Below are 20,089 nucleotides of genomic sequence, written 5' to 3'. Positions count from 1 at the left end.
ACATTTTTTTCTTTCAATTCAACTGGTTTCAAAAAGATTTTTAATTTACTTCTATTAAAAAATCTCCAGTCTTACAGTACTTACCAGCTGCTGTATGTCCTGCAGGAAAGGGTGTATTCTCTCCAGTCTGACACAGTGCTCTCTGCTGCCACCTCTGTAAGGTAGGTGCACACAGCTGCCCACATCTCTTCTTTTTCTATCCCTGTGATTGACTGGGATTGCACTTAACTATGAATATGAGTAAATTTATCCTATAGGACGTAATACAATTGATGAAAAGTCACAGCTATCGTCTAATTTGCTCCTGGACGAAATCCCCCTTACTATGTAAATTAATAATATTGGGGTCTTCTTATATGGCTCATAGGCTTTAAGGCCCAGATACAACTACCGGCTCTCCACCATATTCAGCTACACATGTATGTACATTTTTTTCCTATATCCATTGCTTACTAAGTTTGATTTGTATTACGAGTAATCCACATTTTATTTACAGATATAGACAATTCAGCCAAATGAATTCAGCAAATCACACAGCATTGACCTTCTTCATTATTAAGGGCATTTCTGATGTCCCAAGCCTTCATATCACAATCTTCTTTGTGGTTCTTCTCATTTATCTTCTTACTATTGGCGGTAATATGACCATCCTGCTGCTGGTGTGTGTGGATACCCAGCTCCATACTCCCATGTACTTCTTCTTGTGTAACTTGTCCATCTTGGATATGTCCTCCAGTACGGTCACTCTTCATAAGATCCTCATAAGCTTTTTATCTGGTGACAAGATGGTTTCCTATCAATCATGTTTGGCCCAGATGTTTATGTTCACCTCCCTAGTGTGCAATGAGTTATTGATACTTACGGCCATGAGCTATGATCGCTATGTCGCCATCTGTAACCCATTGCGGTACTCTGCCATCATGAGTCGCGGTCTTTGTTCTGCGTTGGCCGTAGTCTGTTGGGCGTTGGGCTTTGTAGAATCTCTACCTCATCTTATTTTAATTTCCAGATTCACTTGTTATAAATCCAAAGAAATAAATCACTTCTTCTGTGACATTGTCCCGCTAGTGAAACTTTCTTGTAACAATACTTCTCTCTCAGAATTCTTGATTTTTATCTGTGGACTCTTCCTCTCCACCTTTCCCTTTCTTCTCACATTCATCCCTTATATCTTTATTATCCTTAACATAGTGAGTATCAGTTCTACCATTGGTAAGCATAAAGCTTTCTACACATGTTCTTCACACCTCACGGTGGTCATACTTCTCTATGTGACACTGGTCTGCCAATACCTTAGACCAGCTTCAATGGACACATTAGAATCCAACAAGCTTTTCTCTTTGTTCAACACGGCTGCCGTCCCCATGCTAAACCCACTGATCTACAGCCTGAAAAATAAAGATGTAAAAGCTGCACTGAGACGTAGGTGGGTTCAGGTGACCATGTAACTGCCCGTACACACAGGCCCGCTTCTGCCATGAGGCGGAATGAGCCTTCTGCCTCAGGCGGCAGATTTTGCGGTCCTGCAGGGGGCGGCATTATGTCCCCCCTGCTGTCATTTTTGTTAAGTATCACTTAACAAAAATGACAGCGGCCGCTCACCTGTCCCGTCCCGTCAGGTCCCGCAATGTCACCCTGCAGCTGTCACGGACCTCCAGGCTGTGGTGAGTGCCCGGGTCTGTGGGGGACGCGCTGGGGTGATCGGGTCACGCGGGGCGGCCCCGCGCGACCCGATCACCCCACTCACTCACCACAGCCTGGAGGTCCGTGACAGCTGCAGGGTGACATCGCGGGACCTGACGGGATGTGGAGACAGGGGAGAGAGTGGGCCGGCTGCGGCGTGGGACAGGTGAGCGCGGGGGATGCCGACCATCACTCGGGGCGGCTGCCTGAGGTTTGCCTCAGGCGGCAGAAACCCCAGAATCGGCCCTGCGTACACATTAGGAAAATGTTGTCTGTATGCAAAATTTGTTATACACCATCTAGTGTATATGGGAGGGAATAGAAGGATCATGCATGTCGGATAACAACATGAGAGGTAGGGGTCCTTTTAGACCTTAAGATTCTCATCCGCCCATAGTCACAAACAAATAATTGAGCACCCAGGTCACACAAACGATCCCACGCAGCAATTTAAAGAAGGGAAACTAACAGGGCGTTAAGGCATATATATTTGTGCTGTCAGTTTCCAGATGCCTAGCACACAAGCAGTGTATACTTAGCATCAGGGCTACTGTGTATTCTGTCATCTTCACCTTCTTTCTGAGGGTATGTGCTGAATTCCGCACGGAATTCCACTCATTTTATAGCGCTTACGGAATTGTCACTGAATTCCGCACAAAAAATTAACTCCCGTAGAGTTCTATAAGAATGTTCATTCTTTGGGCGGGAGGCGTATTCCGAGCTGAATCGGGTCGGACTTCCGGACGGAAATTTCTGCTGTGAGCTTGGACAGACGGAATTCCCATTTTACTCTATAAAAAGGAGCAATGTTGCATTCAAACAGGCGGAATCACGCACGTTTTTTTGGCGGAATCTGCGGGAATTGCTCAGTGTGCACATACCCTGACAGTTTCACAGATCTTCTGCCCCCGCTATTCTGATTGTCAATAACTGTGGAGGAGCGGGGGCAGCTTGAAGATACAGCAGTGGGTGGACAGCGTTGCGAGAGCATCTGTGACACTGTCAGAAAGAAGATGAAGATGCCGGATCACACAGCAGCGCTGATGTTATGTATCCAACAAGACCCATCCAAGTCTTCCTCACCTCATTGAAGAAACATGCTTGTTCTGCTCAGTCTTTGGGGGAGTAAAAGTATGTACATACTGAATAAATGTGGCAGAATTCCACAGCGGAATCCCGCCTGCCTCAGTGTGACACTGCTTCTCTGTGGGGGGGCTCACGCACCTCAGGTCTCCTCCGCTCAAAGAATTGACATGTCAATTCTTTGAGCGGAAAGCGGGAGGAGCTTAGGCACGCTAGCTCTCCCATAGACAAACAGTGTCACACTGAGACAGACGTGATTCCACGGAGAGCTCCACTGTGGAATTCCGCCACATTTATTCAGTGTGAACATACCCTAAGTGAAAATAGCTGTTATCCTCAAGAAGTTATCCCACTATTATATCAACTAGGATAAATACCTGATTGGTAAAGTCTGTGGCCATCAGGACAACCAATGATCACAAGAATCGGGGTCTTGACTGTCTTAGGCAGGCCCTTTGCGAATGGGTGGCAGTTAAGCGTGTGGATATCTTTGTGGATCTGCTAATACTGTACGCTTAGTGCGGGCTTTCACCCATACAGCATGAACTTAACTGAAGAGTGATAAGCATCTGTAATATTGTGCCATACAGAGGCCCATGAATTGCCTGTGGCTTCATAGTACAAAGCGTTAAGCTCTCCATGTGGCTTTGTTGGCGGTGTGGCTCAGGCGTTGGATCTGTGTTTTATATATGGTGGGACTGTCCAGTCTTGCAGTCGTTTTGGAAAGCAGTTTTTCAGATTTATTCACAGGTGACCGCCTCTGACATCATGCCTACCCCGAAAATCCCTTTCTAATTGCCAGTTTATATCCTTCGCGTTATGTGCTCTGTGGGTAGTGGTGCACAGCATAAGTCCCTACTCCTCTACAATGGACCAAGGAGCCTCGTCTATTCCTCAGAATCTGTGGACTTCTGATTGGACTTGGCGATTTTGTTTCACATGCTCTGTTTGGTGTATATCTGTGGAAGGGTTTGCTGGCCTCTTTTCTTTGTACTGAATGCATAATTTGTACAAATCTTTTCGTAAAAAATTAAAATATATTTACAAAAAAAAGATCTCCATGTGGCTCCGTACAGGTCCGTTACCTATTGGCCCTGTGTAGGTCCCCTTCAACTGGGAACACACTGCAGATGTCTTCATTAGAAAATGAACCAAAGGCAGAAGTGGATCCAGTTAAAATAGAAAATACAAAGGAAGGTGTAAAGCACTAAACCAAGCCCTCAGTTCCTCACCAAAAACCACATACAAGATTATCGGCAACTTTACTTGCTTATTGGTAACCTTTTAGGGGTGTAGTTTTGGCCACATGTGGGGACCTTGGCCATGTATGTGTGATTGCATCAATCTGCAGCAGGTCCTGTATGTGTGGAGTATCAATCTGCAGCAGGTCCTGTATGTGTGATTGCATCAATCTGCAGCAGGTCCTGTATGTGTGACTGCTTCCTTGAATTAAAAAGTATAGAAATGTCTGTAAAATTTTCTTAGGCTGAGTTCACACAGAGTAAAACTTGCGGAATTCTCTGCCGTGGAATCCTGCCAGCCTCCGTGTCATATTGGCCGTCTACGGGAGGCTCGCGCGTCTCCTCTCTCCACTCGGAAGAACTGACATGTCCATTCTTCCGCGCAAAGAGAGGAGGTCGGCGAACCTCTCATAGACGGACAGTATGACACGGAGGCTCCCAAAAAGTTGGGAGGTATGCAGTGAAGCAGTTGCCCTTAGCAACCAATCAGATTGCTTCTTTCATTTTTTAAACAACCCCTGAAAAATGAAAGCTGGCCTGCGATTGGTTGCTACGGGCAACTGATCTGCCCATGTACAAGAATTGATCATTCTCGCCCAGGGATTTTTTATTATCTGAGAACAATTCCACTGTATGAGCCGTCTGCTGCCTAGGAGCGCGGGAGTCCCATAGATGTAACAGCAAAGCTCAGGAGTCCAGCAATGGTCGCTCATGTTATAACTGCAGATGATACATCTGTATGGAATCCCCACAAGCTGCATCATCACAGGAAGTGTAAGCTATCAGCACCAGAAGAGTCTCATTGGTAGAACTGTTATGGTTTGTCACCAGCGCACAGGGATTATGGGCACTGTAGTCCTCCTCCCACCCAAATGTGTATAGTCTGCGAGCGAAATAAACTACATATCCCAGAAGTCTCTGTTTCCTGCCCCCGTGCTGTCGGCCGCACATCAACCAATGAGCGCGGTCAGATTATCATATCCCTCCGCCTACCAGTACAGATCCCTCCGCCCACAAGCACAGGCTGAGTCCTTGATTTACAATAAGGTAGGGTCTGAATTGTGTGTTGTGGTGAATTGTGTCCCAATGTCACGATATATCTCATGACAGTAAAGTGCAACTACAGCAAAGCAACAATGTGTTACTGTGTATAAGCTGAAAGTAGATCTGCAGCTATGTCATAGGCAGAAAGCAGAGCAGAAGTTCCTGTCAGTGTGCACTGCAACTTGTTTCCAGTGTGTAAGTACACAGTGAGGTTATGTGTGTGGTGCAGCACTATATTGTCAGCTTTATACTATGTGTGTGGTGTTTGTCACCACTGTGGTGCAGCACTATATTGTCAGCTTTATACTATGTGTGTGGTGTTTGTCATCATTCTGTGTGTCAGCTTTATACTATGTGTATCTGGCCTCATACCTGCAGCACATAGAGAGTCATCCATCTTTATTGCTTCTATGTTGCTTTTAGTTTTTGTTGTAGCAGAACTGCATAGACAGGTGATGTCACTGATCGTACATATATCACTATATACTGAAGGGGTTGTCCCAGAATATAACATCACCTACAGGTGGGGGACAGATCCCTGGGGACCCCCATAGGATAAGGTTTCCATTATCCCAGGCGGCAGTGGGCATTCTTATGGTGGTTTTACACGGAGCAATAATTCGCACAATTAACGATTTTGAATGAACGATTTTTTTTTCTTATAACGATCAGCATTTAGACGGAACGATACATAGTACGGAAAAATAGTTATGCAATCGTTTTGACAGATCTTTGAAGCCAAAGCCTGGAACAGACTATAAACAGAGAAAAGGTCATAATGGAAAGACTGGCATCTATCCTCTTTTCAAATCCATTCCTGGCTTTGGCTTAAAAAACTGTCAGATAAATCTCTGCAAACGCACACTTTATTTATCATGGGGTTTTATCACTGATGGTTTATTCTTCCACCATTATTAGATTGGTGGGAATCTAGCAGCTGTACCCCCACCCATTAGCTGATTGAAGCAGCTGCAGTGCTTAGGTAATGGTCCTTTTACACGGAACGATTGATCGTTCGTTTTTGCGCGATAACAGTCGAATTCGAACGATAATCGTACGTGTAAACGCAGCAAACGATCAAACGATGAGCAAAAAAAACGTTCATTTTGATCTTTCAACATGTTCTCAAATCATCGTTGATCGTTCGCAAAAAATTTACAGATCGTTCAGTGTAAACAGTCTTTCAGCGATTTCACCTATGTGTGAGATAGGCTTAAACGATTGCATAGCGAATTTTCCGTACGATGTATCGTTCCGTCTAAACGCTGATCGTTATAAAAAAAAATCGTTCATTCAAAATCGTTGATCGGGCGAATTATCGCTCGGTGTAAAAGTAAAAGTAAAAGTGTTTACAAGTATTTATAGAACAGAGAGCTAACCTATTATCAAAAAATATGGGATGCCACCAGTGTTTTCAACCAATAAACATAGTACAAAAACAGAAAAGACACTAAATGGTGCACCCACAAATGATCAACAATTCAAATAATTTTTATTAAACATCAATTATTCCTATACAAAAAGCTAGACAAACACTTAAAATACACCCACATGGGTGAAGTATCCACAGAAGCAAACATGATAAGTTGAACTTCTTACTAGAGTGCCACCTGTAAAAATGCTATGGGATCCACAACCATAAATATAAAAATATACACCTATTCCCTCACTGCTGAGGATGAATGTCCTCTAAAGTGCTCTGTGCAAAAGCAACAATAAATACATCATATACAGTGCTTCCTAATATTAATAACCTCATGAATAATAAATGAACGCCAATAGTGAAACCAAATCTACATCCCCCTATAATACAAGGAAATAGACATCATCCATCCCCACAGCAGCAAGAAAATGTCTCATAATATCAAAAGCGAATATCACCCAGGATCCCAGTGGACTGCTCTAGGACAAAACCCTACGCGTATCGTCACTCCAGAATGGTGACTTCATCTGGGGCAATTAATCACTAGCAATAGTCTATCTCTTATATCATGAATACCAGAAATAAAATAATATACTTTACCCATTCAGTTATGGAATTGGAGTGCAATCACCGCGCATGTGGTGCAGTCATTCATGGCCGTCCGTGGCGTGCGTTCCACACATGGCGCATGCTTCGACGGGGTAATGATCCATCATATGATTCACAGCGCATAAGGACTAAGCATAACGTCTTGCGCTCCATAGTACGCACAGCGTGCCCTTACACGTCGTTGGTCATGCGCACACGATCCCTATGCATTCCACCACTAAGTCTCCCAACTCAAGTATTATCAAAAACCTCACATATATATACCTATCAAATAAACCCAATTCAACTAATCCCAATCTCATTCACATACATTTATCATGGGTAATACTCAATGCGCATGTGCACCTTCATCTCAAAATCACTACACTCAGTGGATACCTAACCTTCAAGAGTATGGGTATTAGTCAATATTAGTTAATGCTGGAGTATAGTTATACAATAAACAATACATATATGCACATGCACTTGCACACGCGTACATGCACGCACACATATGTACACACACGTACACTATAGTGCCTCCCCCATGTATATACAATAATACTTTCATTGCATTGTTACTATCAATTATCTTATTATATTTTGTTGTATTGTTACTTTTGATTCTCTTATATTATATCAATTCCTTAGCCTGATAGTTCTTATATTCATGACTTATACAACCAAGCAATAAGATCCACATCCCATACCTAATATGCCCAACAATACAATAAAAATAGTCTACAAATTACTCCCGTTTTCCAACATTTCTGCTAATCTTCATGATTTATATATTATTGATAACATGATTACAAATTCCTGTATATCCCTATGGTGAATATCTGGCACCATATCTCCAACCTTGTCATGTGACCTAATTGTGTACCCAGAATTCATTATACTGCCACAGGTATCTAATTTCACAATTTCACATGTTATATTATTGGCACCATGATTAAAGTATCCCGTATGTCCCTACGGCGAAAAATATCTAACACTATATCTTCAGAATTATCAGGCAACACATGATTAGGTTCCTGGTTGTATATCCAAAATATGTTTACCCCAGTACAGACACTCAATATAGTTTCTTTTCCCATCTACCACTTGCTCATCGATGTTATTCTTGACTATAAATTTGTCCCAGAGATATCCACATTTCCATGCAACAGGCTCTCTATCATCCATACAAGTTATCCCCGTCATTATTCCCTAACAGTCAGACTGGCAATAACACTTTATCATGTACACTCATACTAACACCATAATCCGGTGCATAACCCAAACAATAGGATACATCCTCCACAATCCTGCTGATACATACAACCTAAGAAATACATTGTTATAAACCGAAGTTACATTTCTTGGATCGCTTAATTGTTTTGGCTGTAGAAAATATATGCTGCTACCAAATATATCAATAGTCTCACGTGTGCCATGTTTACAATTGAAAAATACCAGACTCGCCACATACGCGGCTGCCTCCACTCCAAATCACTGAAAAAACATGTACATAATATATGAATATATATATAACACATATTTATATCAAAAGCGTGCAAAGCAATACATGATTTCATATAAGACCTAACCATATTTGCTTGGCTCTAATATCTTGCTATAATTGCATCACATATCCCACATAAGTTCATATTGAATGTCCCAAGGGAATACATCATGTGGTTGCCTTCTTCCTCCTCTTTATTCTTTATCCTAGTATTCATTCTCTGAATGTGTTGATCCATGTTACTTCCCTTTTATGGCTCAATAAAGAGTCCTAAATCCCCATCAAGATCTGATCCAATTTGTGAAACATTGTAAAGTCTTAGGGCCACATGTATCATCCGGCGAATGGCTGATTTTCGGCGGAAAGTGCCGATTTGCGTATTTTTTTAAGCAAAAATGGCGGATTTGCGAATAAAATATTCGCAAATCGGCACTTTCCGCCGAGTACGCCAGGGGGCGGAAAAGGGGCGGAGAGTGGGCGGAACGGAGGGCGCGGACTCAGAGTCCGCGCGATTTATCATCCGTTCCGCCAAAATGTACGCCGAAAACCTACTCCAGTCCTCAGCTGGCGTAGGTTTTCGGCGGTGCGCAACGGCGCGCACGGGATTTATGTAGAGGCAGTCCGCCTCTACATAAATCTCCGTAGCGCCGGAGCTGCGGGGGCATTTTTACGTCCGGCGTAAAAAACGCCGGACTTAATAAATGCCTCCCTTAGTTCTTGGTTAAGGTCCAGTCACCAAAGGTCCAAATTTCCCAGCTTATTTTAATGTTTTATCTTTTATATCAAGGGAGATGCATATAGAAAGACCAACGGCCGACCAGAAGCCGAGTCACGTTACCACAGGGGATTAGTTCAATACAGCGACTGTTTCTTCCAATCATCCTCCAGTTGTCATGTGTTTACCCATTATAAGTTATCATCTGGTGCAGCGGCCCCGCTATAAGACCAATCCTATCTCTACTTCTATTATTATGACACTCCAATTCCCCCTATTCTTAAAAACAAAGAAAAAGAAATACATCAGAACAATATAAGAACAATAAAAAAGACTACACCTCTATAAAAGAAAACACCCACTGAAAATATGTCTTGTGTGATGATAATAATAGTGTACAAAAATATCCAACACTAAATATAATGTGTAACTCAATACTTGACTATAGTGAATATCCCATATAATCACAATCACTCCCTCCATTTAATGTTCTACATAAAATTAGTGTATCTACTCCTTCAATATATAAAAGTTAAACTGTCATAGTGAATTAACACCCTCAATAGAATTAATATTGTGTACTCATGGTAAACCTGTGGGAAAAAAAAGAGAAAGAAAGGGAGAAAAGGAGGTAAGTGTTTACAGACACAGCACTATACATTTTGTAGTGGCCATCCATGGTACTGCAGTTTGCACAAATCATTTACAGCAGCACAGTCGTATAACATCAAATATCAGTGTGTAATTACTAAAAGTGGAGATGCAAAATCAAACGTTGTAAGTATATGGGGTTATCCCATAGCCTTTACAATAAAACCAACATTTTAAGGTTCCAGCACCAACACCATTATATAGACAGTGCTCAGATACCATGGTGCAACATGGGCAGGGAGGGGGACCATCATCAAGTACAGAGGAATATTGTCAGCCACTCCACATTTTCTAAGGATTTGCCTCCACCATGGTTTTAAAAAAGTGCAAACCATTGAGCCATAAGGGTTCCTTTATTAAACACATCAAAAAGGAGAAGAAAAGTCTCATCCCCAGGTGAGATCAGAAAGTTTTGGTCATTGGTTTGCAATCTTTAAAGGGGCTTCATTCTCCAATGTGATTTTACAATTTCACATGATAGGGGTTTGAAGTCCCCTGGGGATTGTGACTGATAAATTTGAGTTATTTTTGCACTAGCATGGATATGTTTTATATATATTTTACTGCAGCTCAGTTCCATACACTTTAAAACGTCACTGTCGTTGAAATTTTTTTTTTGCAGAAATCAATAGTACAATCGATTTTAAGAAACTTTGTGATTGGGTTTATTAGCTGAAAAATGCATCATTATCATGAAAATGCAGCTCTCCCCCCTGTCTTCATGGTTCTCTATGGAGAGGGGAGGGGTTGAGGGAGATGAGGCACTAAAACAGGACAACAAAGCGTTTATTTACAACTACATCATCGGGCTATGTCTAAAGTCAGCACTGACCTCTGAATACTGTCTTTCACACAGCTCCCGCTGTGTAATCCTTTGTTCTCTGCTGGCCACTAATCTCCCTCCTCCCCCCTCCCCTCTCCATAGGTTACACAGGGCTCAACTGATGTAAGAGATTTCCTGATAATGAGCAGTGAATGAGAGAGAAAAAAAAATACGACAGTGACACTTTTAAGCTAAGTTGCAGTACCAGGCACAGCCACAACCAAATGTGCAGCGTTGTGTCTGATAAACAGTAAAGAGACCCGCAGCATTTGTCAAATCCCTGGCATGAAGTGTAATCTGAGGAGGTGGTCAGAGTTGGTTTTCCGCTCTGAAATTAAAACTGAAAACCTATTTAACCCTTTCATTGTAATCATTATTTCTTTTTCTCTTCAGGGAAACCACAATGACCAAGTGTTTTGTGAAGAGCTGCTGCAGTGATTCCTCATGTGACAGCGAGGTCACGTTTTATGGCTTCCCAGGCTCCATTCACATGATTAAACTATGGCTCCAGCAGACTGGTAACCAGTTCACTGACATGGATGCGTTGCTGCAGAATATCCTACAGTCCAGCAGAACTGGGGTCTATCAGATCTGTTCAAAACATTTCTCGCCAAAAAGTTACATGTTCAATGGCACAAAGATGGTTCTGAAACCTGACGCCGTCCCTACAGTCGATGTGCCAAACCTCTCTGAGGTACAAGAAGTCTCCAAGGCTCCATCCTGCACAAAGGCCCAAATAGAAAACCTGTCACATGTCAGCTCCTGTATACAAGCCGTTCCCCCACAGATCGGACCGTCCTTCAAGGGGCTGATGAAGGGAAACCCAGAAATCTCTGAATCTGGGGATATAAAACATGATTTGACATTGACCATTAAATCAATGGTGGACAAATCGATTGGCACAGATCCGCACAGCGGTAAGGGGTATGGGTGTGAACAGTGGTTTATTATTTACCCATCAACTGGTTTTAAATATTTGTTTTTCTTTTTTTTTTATTTTAGATTTCATTGAAAACAAGAATGAGAAGATAATGAATAAGAGACTGTTAAAACTAGCCATGGAGATCATCTCCTTGCTGACCGGAGAGGTGAGAGAGGAGTCATGTATGACAAAAATCAAGGTCTGGCTCATTTACTATAACTTATCCCAGTACATGGGGGGAGATTTATCAAACATGGTGTAAAGTGAAACTGGCTCAGTTGCCCCTAGCAACCAATCAGATTCCACCTTTCATTTTCCAAAGAGTCTGTGAGGAATGAAAGGTGGAATCTGATTGGTTGCTAGGGGCAACTGAGCCAGTTTCACTTTACACCATGATTGATAAATCTCCACCATTGTCTGCATTGTAGTTGGACTCAACTTTTAGCTTCAGAAACGAAGACAACCATAGGTATATCTATTGCGTGACATGCACCTCTTAATAAATTTGGTCCGTCTTACTCCAGTAGATTTATACTTACCTGGTGTATGAAGGAATGGTCTTTAGTTATTATCCGCCTATGTGACTCCCTATAAAACAGGGATGGGAAACCTTTGGCCCTCCAGCTGTAGCAAAACTACAATTCCCATCATGCTAAGCTTTGGTTGTCCAGGCATTCTGGAATTGTAGTTTTGCAACAGCTGCAGACCTGAAGCTGTCCTATAGCATCTTATAGACACTGCTTCATGGACCCATACTAGACAGATTGATAATACAACCATTCTTATGACTTGTTAGAGTTGTTCTACCCCCTTAAAGGGGTTGTCCAGTGAATATATTTTTTTTTCTTCAAATCAACTGGTGTCAGAAAGTTATATAGATTTGTAATTTACTTCTATTAAAAAATCTCAAGTCTTCCCATACTTATCAGCTGCTGTATGTCCTACAGGAATTTTTTTTTTTTTTTCCAGTCTGACACAGTGCTCTCTACTGACATCTCTGGCCGAGACAGGAACTCTGTGTCTGTTTTCTATGAATCTCCATAGAAAACCTCTCCTGCTCTGGACAGTTCCTGTCTCGGCCAGAGATGTCAGCAGAGAGCACTGTGTCAGACTGAAAATAAAACATTTCCTGCAAGACATACAGCAGCTAATAAGTATGAGAAGACTTGAGATTTTTTAATAGAAGTAAATTACAAATCTATATAACTTTCTGACACCAGTTGAATTGAAAGAAAAAGATTTTCGCAGGACAACCCCTTTAAGGGCCCCATGTACACATAACAATTCTTATCCGCCCATTGCCGCAAATGAGTGCTGATCAGCAAGATTGCTGCTTATTTTCATGGCATAATTAATCAATGGGGCTGCACAAACCGTGTACTGTTCATGTGGCCATTTAATAAAGGGAAACTGTCAGCACGGATATGCATGTATCTGCACATATATACCATCAGAGCTGTGGTGTGATCCGGCATCACCACCTTCTTTATCCCAGGCTGCCAGTGTCACAAAGGCGGGTCTGTGACACTGTGCTTCTGTCCTGGCTGCTGCTGTATCCTGATGATACAGTGGCACTGGAGAGCAGCTTAGTGTCACAGAACCGCCTCTGGTACCGCTGGGGTAAAGAAGATGAAGATGTCAGAACACCCCGCAGTGCAGATGGTATGTATGCGCTGCTTGTGTGCTAGGCATCTAGAAGCTGGCAGCACAGATACATGCTGTCAGTTTCCCTTTTACACAGGGAGATGTACGGCCAATAGCTATATATATATTTTGCCATTCCTCAGCTGATCGCGGCTACTTTTACATGGGCCAATTATCTAGTAATGTTCCTGGCCTTTGTAAAATGTTATTATAGTATTATATTTATTCCAGCCTTGGGGTCCAGCTGTACAATCTTTTCCGTTTCTCATGTTGGGCCACAAAGATAGGCATTGGTATTATACCTTATACCTTCCTATATTCTATATCATACAATGTATAGTTCCCTTGATCATCATGGAGATGCTAAAATATATCCATGTCTTGCTCTTTAGGAATATGTAATGGTAAAAAAGAATTCTACTCCACCCAGCAGTGCACAAAATGGAGAGGTGAGTACTACTGCAATATACTGTCTGATATACAGCAAGATGGGTGGGGGAGTAGTATAACTAGGTAGTATATATTGTAGGTGAGAAGATTGTAGCCATTGTTAGTACTTCACCTAAGTACTAGGTGTTACTCATTGATTCTAGTAACCTTCTCACTGCCCTAGAACACCAGGGATTCTGATATTAATACTAATAAGAATATTATGAAAATCCCTAGTGATATAGAGCCGTACAGGTAATATCATCTTTATGACCCTAGACCACCAGAGATGTGAAACTAAAGGAGTATTCTGCTCAAACTAAACTTTTCATATGTTGCTGCCCATGGTGAGACTAACAAATCATTCCATACTTGTTTTTATCTATTCAGTCTCCTTCCCCCAATTCTGAGCTGCTGTTTTCTGCTGAAGAGACAAAAAACTGTTTAAGCTTTTTCCGTTTCTCCTCCTCCCCCCTTCTTTTTGAGACTGCTGATGTAAACAAGTCCCTGACTGGCTTTATCTTCAACTCTGTAGCTTCTTTGTAATGCTGGGAGGGTTAATCTGAGGTTAAGTTGCTGATGCACTCACTGTGATGCTACAAAGTGGCAGTCAGGGACTTGTTAACATCAGCCATCTCAGAAGGGTGGAGGGAGATGGAGGGAAAAGCTCACACACAGATTTTTGTGTCTTCAGCAGAAAGCAGCAGCTGAGAACTGCGGGAAGGAGACTGATTAATAACAAGTATGGAAGTAATTGTTAGTCTCACCATGAGCAGCAACATATGAAAGGTCATGTTTGAGCGGAATACCCCTTTAAGTCCCCTGTCCATTGTACGCTGTATTGGAAAAAATGTAGCACTGTCCATATTAAGTGTCAGGAAACAAAGAGAGTCGAGAAGGCACTCTATGGTAGTCTTTTTATTCTTGCAAAATACATCAAATGCATAGCAAACAGCAAGGATGCTAAACAATAATGGTGCTATTACCATGGAATGGTGAGTTCCTTCTCAACCATTTGTTTGCTGGTTCATCAATTTGTTTACTGCATCTACAGAGAGGAGCACCCCACATGTTCGTACCTTTGCTTTATTAAAAACTATAAGACTGTCTTCCTATATTGTTGCAGTGCCGGTTACATTTTCTATTGTTTTTCTATATGTCAATATTAAAGTGTCTCTGTCGTTTACATTTTTTTTGCAGAAATTAATAGTACAGGCGATTTTAAGAAACTTTGTAATTAGGTTTATTAGCCAAAAAATGCATTTTTATCATGAAAAAGCAGTTTGAAGCTCTCCCCCCTGTCTTCATGGTTTTCTATGGAGAGGTGGAGGGAGATGAGGCACCAAAACAGGACAACAAAGAGTTAATTTACAGCTACATCACCGGGCTATCTCCTCTGAAGTCAGCACTGACCTCTGAATACCGGCTTTCACACAGCTCCCACTGTGTAATCCTTTGTTCTCTGCTGGCGACTAATCTCCCTCCTCCCCCTTCCCCTCTCCATAGGTTACACAGGGCCCGACTGATGTGAAGAGTCGAGATTTCTTGATAATGAGCAGTGAACGAAAGAGAGGAGGGAGGGTGGGACCTAGGGAAAGCATATAATGCAGCTTTTGAATGCAGATAATGGCATATTTGCCTAATAAACCCAATTACAAAGTTTCTTAAAATCACCTAGACTACTGATTTTTGCAACAACAACAACAAAAAAAAAAAGACAACAGTGACACTTTAAGTATGCTGACAGTCACTGCCGTAGACCGCTAAGGTTATTAATATTACCATCTTCACCACACTGGGCTACATTAAATGTACCATTCTATTAATGCTAGGGTGCTACCAGGTGACCAGAGTGTATAACCCACCTTTCAAGTGAGGTCCAAATTATTTTTAATTTCAGGTTCCTATAAAATGTGGTGATGTCTCCGTCTATTTCACCATGGAGGAGTGGGACTATATAGAAGAGCACAGAGACCTTTACCAGAAGGTGGTGAAGGAGAATCATCAGAGATCCAGCAGTCCCCTCCTAGAAGAACCAGGCAAGAACTTGGCAGATTTGGACTTCTTAAAGGGTCTGTAGTTTCTTATATGAACAGAAATCTGTTGCTTAAAAACTTTTTTTTTTTTTACATATCAGAAATGTGCTCGGAAGATGTAAAGACTATTGTGGTCACAGAGGAAGAAGATGAAAGCCAAAGCAGAGACGAAACTGAACCAGCAGATGAATCAACCAGCACTTATGCAGGTGAGTAATAGTTTTGTCCAGTACCCTGTGGGTTAAAGGAAGACTATTAGGAGATGTATGCTGCCTGAACTACGGACAGCATTAAATCCTGACAAGCGCCCTTGTTTTACACAACTATGTTTTACTCCATACTAACATTTTGAGGATTAAAAAAAAGTTTTTTTCAGGCAATAAAAAGTCTAAAACTTTCCTGAAAATTTCTTTTGAAAAATTAATAGCTGTTTTTTGGTGGAGAGAGCAAAAAATGGCTCATTCAAATTTATGCCAAAAAAACAGTTCACATAATCCCATGCACTTAATTCTATGGCCGTAACAATTAGACCATGTTCACACACCGGACCTTCTCTGTGATGTTACTTCACTTTCTATTAATTGGAATGCGGACGCATTTGGCTGTGCCCGCACTCCAATTGACCATGGCACACAATGTATATTACGCTGGGTACCATACTATCCATTGTGTGCACAGACTATTTTGTGAGGCCACAATTCAATTGCGGACGCACAAAATATACATGTCAGTTTTTTTGTTTGGCCGCAGAGAACAACGGTCGCACTGTATACAGTGCAGCTGATGTTCCATAGACATAAATGCAGCTGGCAATAAACAACGGCCGTTGCAGCGATCTGCAACAATGGCCGTCTTTTTTTTTTTTTTTTTTTATGTTGTGTGAACGTGGCCTTATAATATAAAATGAAGCAGTATGTGAACCAAAGGGGGAAAAAATGGCAATTTGGGGGGGGGATTTGTGTCTCAAAAATACAACCTAATTTTACACGTACCGGATCTGCACCGTTTTTTTCTCCTAAATAACTGAAAACAGCATCAAATCTGCTGTGGATCTGTTGCAGATCTGCTGCGGATCCTGTACGTGTAAACGGACCCTAAGGCTATGTTCGCACACAGTATTTTTGCTCAGTATTTTGTTCAGTATTTCGCTACCAAAACCAGGAGTGGATTGAATACATAGAAAGGCTATGTTCACACACTGTTGAAATTGAGTGGATGGCCAATATTTCATGTCAAATTACAGACGTTATTTAAAAAAAAAAAAAAAAAAAAACAGCCATTGTTTTAAAATGCCGGTATTTATTTCGGTGTTTTCAATCCACTCCTGGGTTTGATTGCAAAAATACTGTGTGTGAACATAATAAAGAAGAAAAGACTGGATTCCTTCAGCTCACGTAAAATCATTCAATTTTATTTCAATAATTCATTAAAAAGACAGACTGTGTGTGAACATAGCCTAAAACTGGGGATAAACCTAGGGAAAAACTGTGATATATTTTAAACTGAGCTGTGGCTCTTTATTAAGTGCCATCTGGGTGGTCGTCCTGGCATCTCCACACCTGACATTCTCTCTATACACAAATACCTATTTTTTTTTTCTCAATAGTTTTTTTCATTAAAGTTTTTGTTCCTTGTTATAGCTGAATACAGCGCAGACTCTGAAGCAGTTGGTCAAGCAATGGAGGAGACATATGTGCTGAATGCTTGGGAAACATCTGTCGTCCAGGAAGCCACCTGCACAGGTATGTTAGTAGAATAAGCACTGCAATATTGTATATACAGTATTTGTGCTGTCTAAACTGGCATAGCTAAAGGGGTTATCCCTTCACGGCTATGCCCACTCATAAATTAGTCCTAAACATGGCATAAAAACACTGGCATGCAACCCATAATAAACTGTATCTATTTATTATATCCTTTACAGATTTGCTCTTTATAGTCATAAGATGCGAAGCATTATATTCTATATGAATGTAGAGGAGCAAAGAGGTGGCATTCACCACGTTGTTGCCGATGATCGTCATTATTGTGTTCACTGGGGATTCAGCATGGAAGGGGGAAGATGGAAGAGCGGGTGCATTCCTAGACAAATGTTTGCATGCTGCTGTAGCACTTTGTCTGGTCTGGTCTGGAATTCCAGACCTCTATCTTCCCTCTTCTGTGCCGAATCCACAGTGAACACAATAAAGACGATAATTGGCAACGTCGTGAGTGCCGCTTCTTTGCTCCTCTAGCAATTTGTGCTAGATTTGCAGAGCACCTCCACGAGCCTGAACCACTGTGTTGCTACATTACACTGCACCTGTTCCTATCCGTGATCTAGTGTGGAGTAGTGCGGGCTACCCTATATCTCCATTTCATTATTATATTCTATATACTTTTTGCATCTCTTTTTAGAGGACGAGCTGCAAGAAGACTCCTACCCCTTGTCATCATCATCCAGTAACGTAGCAAAACACAATGCCACCTCATTTCATGGCTCCCAGTTGGAGGACAGTGGAGAAAATTTTTCTATTGCGTCACCTAGGCATGCTATAGATGATGGCCTTGCTTATACGTCTACATCAGAGCAGTGTGAAGAGCAAGCATGGACTGCCTACACCAGATACTGCGGTGACTCCAACTTCACATCGGTAGAACATCCACAAATAAAAGAGGAGATCAATCAGTATGGTTACATATATGATGAAGAACAAGCATATGCTGATCACAATCCCGTCCGTGTCTGTGAAGAACAGAATCAGTTGTTTGAGACCATGAACAGTCTTCTCATCCATCAGATGGCACAGGGCCAGTCTTCTTCAGTAGATAAGCCCTATTCCTGCAACCACTGTAACAAACGATTTGCCAAAAGGTCTCATCTGGGAATGCATCTTAAGACGCACACAGGAGAAAAGCCGTACGCCTGCCCCGACTGCGGAAAGAGATTTAGTCGAAGGTCAAATATGGCAACACATTACAGAACACACACCGGGGAGAAGCCATTTGCTTGTCCCAAGTGTGGTAAACGTTTCACCCAGAGTTCCCACATGGTGACACACCAAAGGACACACTCCGCAGATAAGCTCTTCACTTGTCCCGAGTGCAAGAAATGCTTTACAAAGTGGTCATACCTAAACTTTCACCTAAGAACTCATGGAATAGAGAAACTGAGTGTGCCATGATTGTGGAATGACTCTCAGACCATATGTCTGGAAGATGCTATCACATCTACCTTTGTGTAGACCCTAAAACTAACTTATCCTGAGTGCCAGGGTGGTGGTAAGCACCGTTTGTGTTGTGCTCCAGAAGGTGCGGAAAGAGCTGGTGGGACATGAATCTTTCAGTCCACCTAAAATTTGCCATTCACGTTATAGAACTTACGTAAGGGAAGACTTTGGTGGAAGCAAGGGCTTTGAACATCACATGTTCATGAACCCATAGACCTTTCAAGATGTAAAGCACATGATTAGTTGGCTCCAACGTTCATATGAAGTTGACCCGCTAGTATCTGCAGCCCGCACCTCACGGCTCAATTCATCTGTTTGTTGTTAATCTTGAGTTATTAATATATTTCTCCATTATGTTTTTGTTATTTTGATGGTTTTATGTGTTATGTTTGGATGTTTAATTTTTATCCTCACAGAACACAGAATATCCTATTCTCTTATTTCACCATTGACCAGTTGAAGAGGCCGGCTGCTCATTATCCACTACTAAGTGGCAGTATCACAGGATTTTCCATCAGGCTTAAAAGTAGTAGTAGACCTTTACATAGCCTACAGAGCTTTAAACATCCTCACGTAAAGGTCTTATTCATAAGAGTAGGCATAGCAGTCATGGTATTGAGTATTCCTCCTGTTATTGCCTTGTGCATTCATCCTCTGTGTCTCTGTAAATATTGCCAGTGTTGGAGAATTGTACATGATAAAATCATTAAACACTGAGGATCATTTCTTATTCTGCTTTATAAAAAAATATATATATATATATCAGGATCGTAAAGATGTTTGAGATCAGTGGATTGTATGACTTTAGGACTATAGGCCTACCAGGGCAATGGCAGTGTGCAATGCCAGAGAAACTATTGCTTTAGGGCCTGTTCAATATGAATAAGAATCCTGCCTGCTATCTGTTTGAATGGGAGGGCTTGCACGCCTCAGCTCAAAGAATAGACATGTGAACCCATGATTAAAAATTTATGAGAGGGGGAAAAAAGCAAAAAACTTGAAACTTGCTTATACTCAGTTTTTGCACGCAGTGTTTAGAATTTCATTTGATTTTGAGCAGTTTAAAAAATTGTGCAGCAGTACTCTACTCC

The 20,089-nt window shown here is 41.7% G+C and overlaps 2 protein-coding genes across 2 annotated transcripts; both read left to right on the top strand.

The window, feature by feature from the left end:
* Positions 1-515: 515 nt before the first annotated feature.
* Positions 516-4,372, top strand: LOC138766444 (olfactory receptor 8D1-like). The gene is made up of 2 exons (XM_069944038.1): positions 516-1,426; positions 4,267-4,372. The coding sequence occupies exons 1-2, from the start codon at positions 516-518 to the stop codon at positions 4,370-4,372; spliced, it is 1,017 nt and encodes a 338-aa protein (XP_069800139.1).
* An 837-nt stretch (positions 4,373-5,209) lies between these two features.
* Positions 5,210-19,735, top strand: LOC138766194 (zinc finger protein 436-like). Its single transcript, XM_069943587.1, has 8 exons — positions 5,210-5,246; positions 11,152-11,675; positions 11,761-11,846; positions 13,717-13,773; positions 15,654-15,792; positions 15,891-15,998; positions 17,430-17,531; positions 18,187-19,735. Exons 2-8 carry the CDS (start codon positions 11,162-11,164, stop codon positions 18,951-18,953), a joined length of 1,773 nt encoding a protein of 590 aa, XP_069799688.1. The 5' UTR covers positions 5,210-5,246; positions 11,152-11,161; the 3' UTR covers positions 18,954-19,735.
* The last annotated feature ends 354 nt before the right edge of the window (positions 19,736-20,089 follow it).

Source organism: Dendropsophus ebraccatus, chromosome 10, assembly GCF_027789765.1.
Source record: "Dendropsophus ebraccatus isolate aDenEbr1 chromosome 10, aDenEbr1.pat, whole genome shotgun sequence".
Taxonomy (NCBI): domain Eukaryota; kingdom Metazoa; phylum Chordata; class Amphibia; order Anura; family Hylidae; genus Dendropsophus; species Dendropsophus ebraccatus.
The sequence above is the reverse complement of the archived record's forward strand: the minus strand, read 5'-3'. Positions and strand labels throughout refer to the sequence as shown.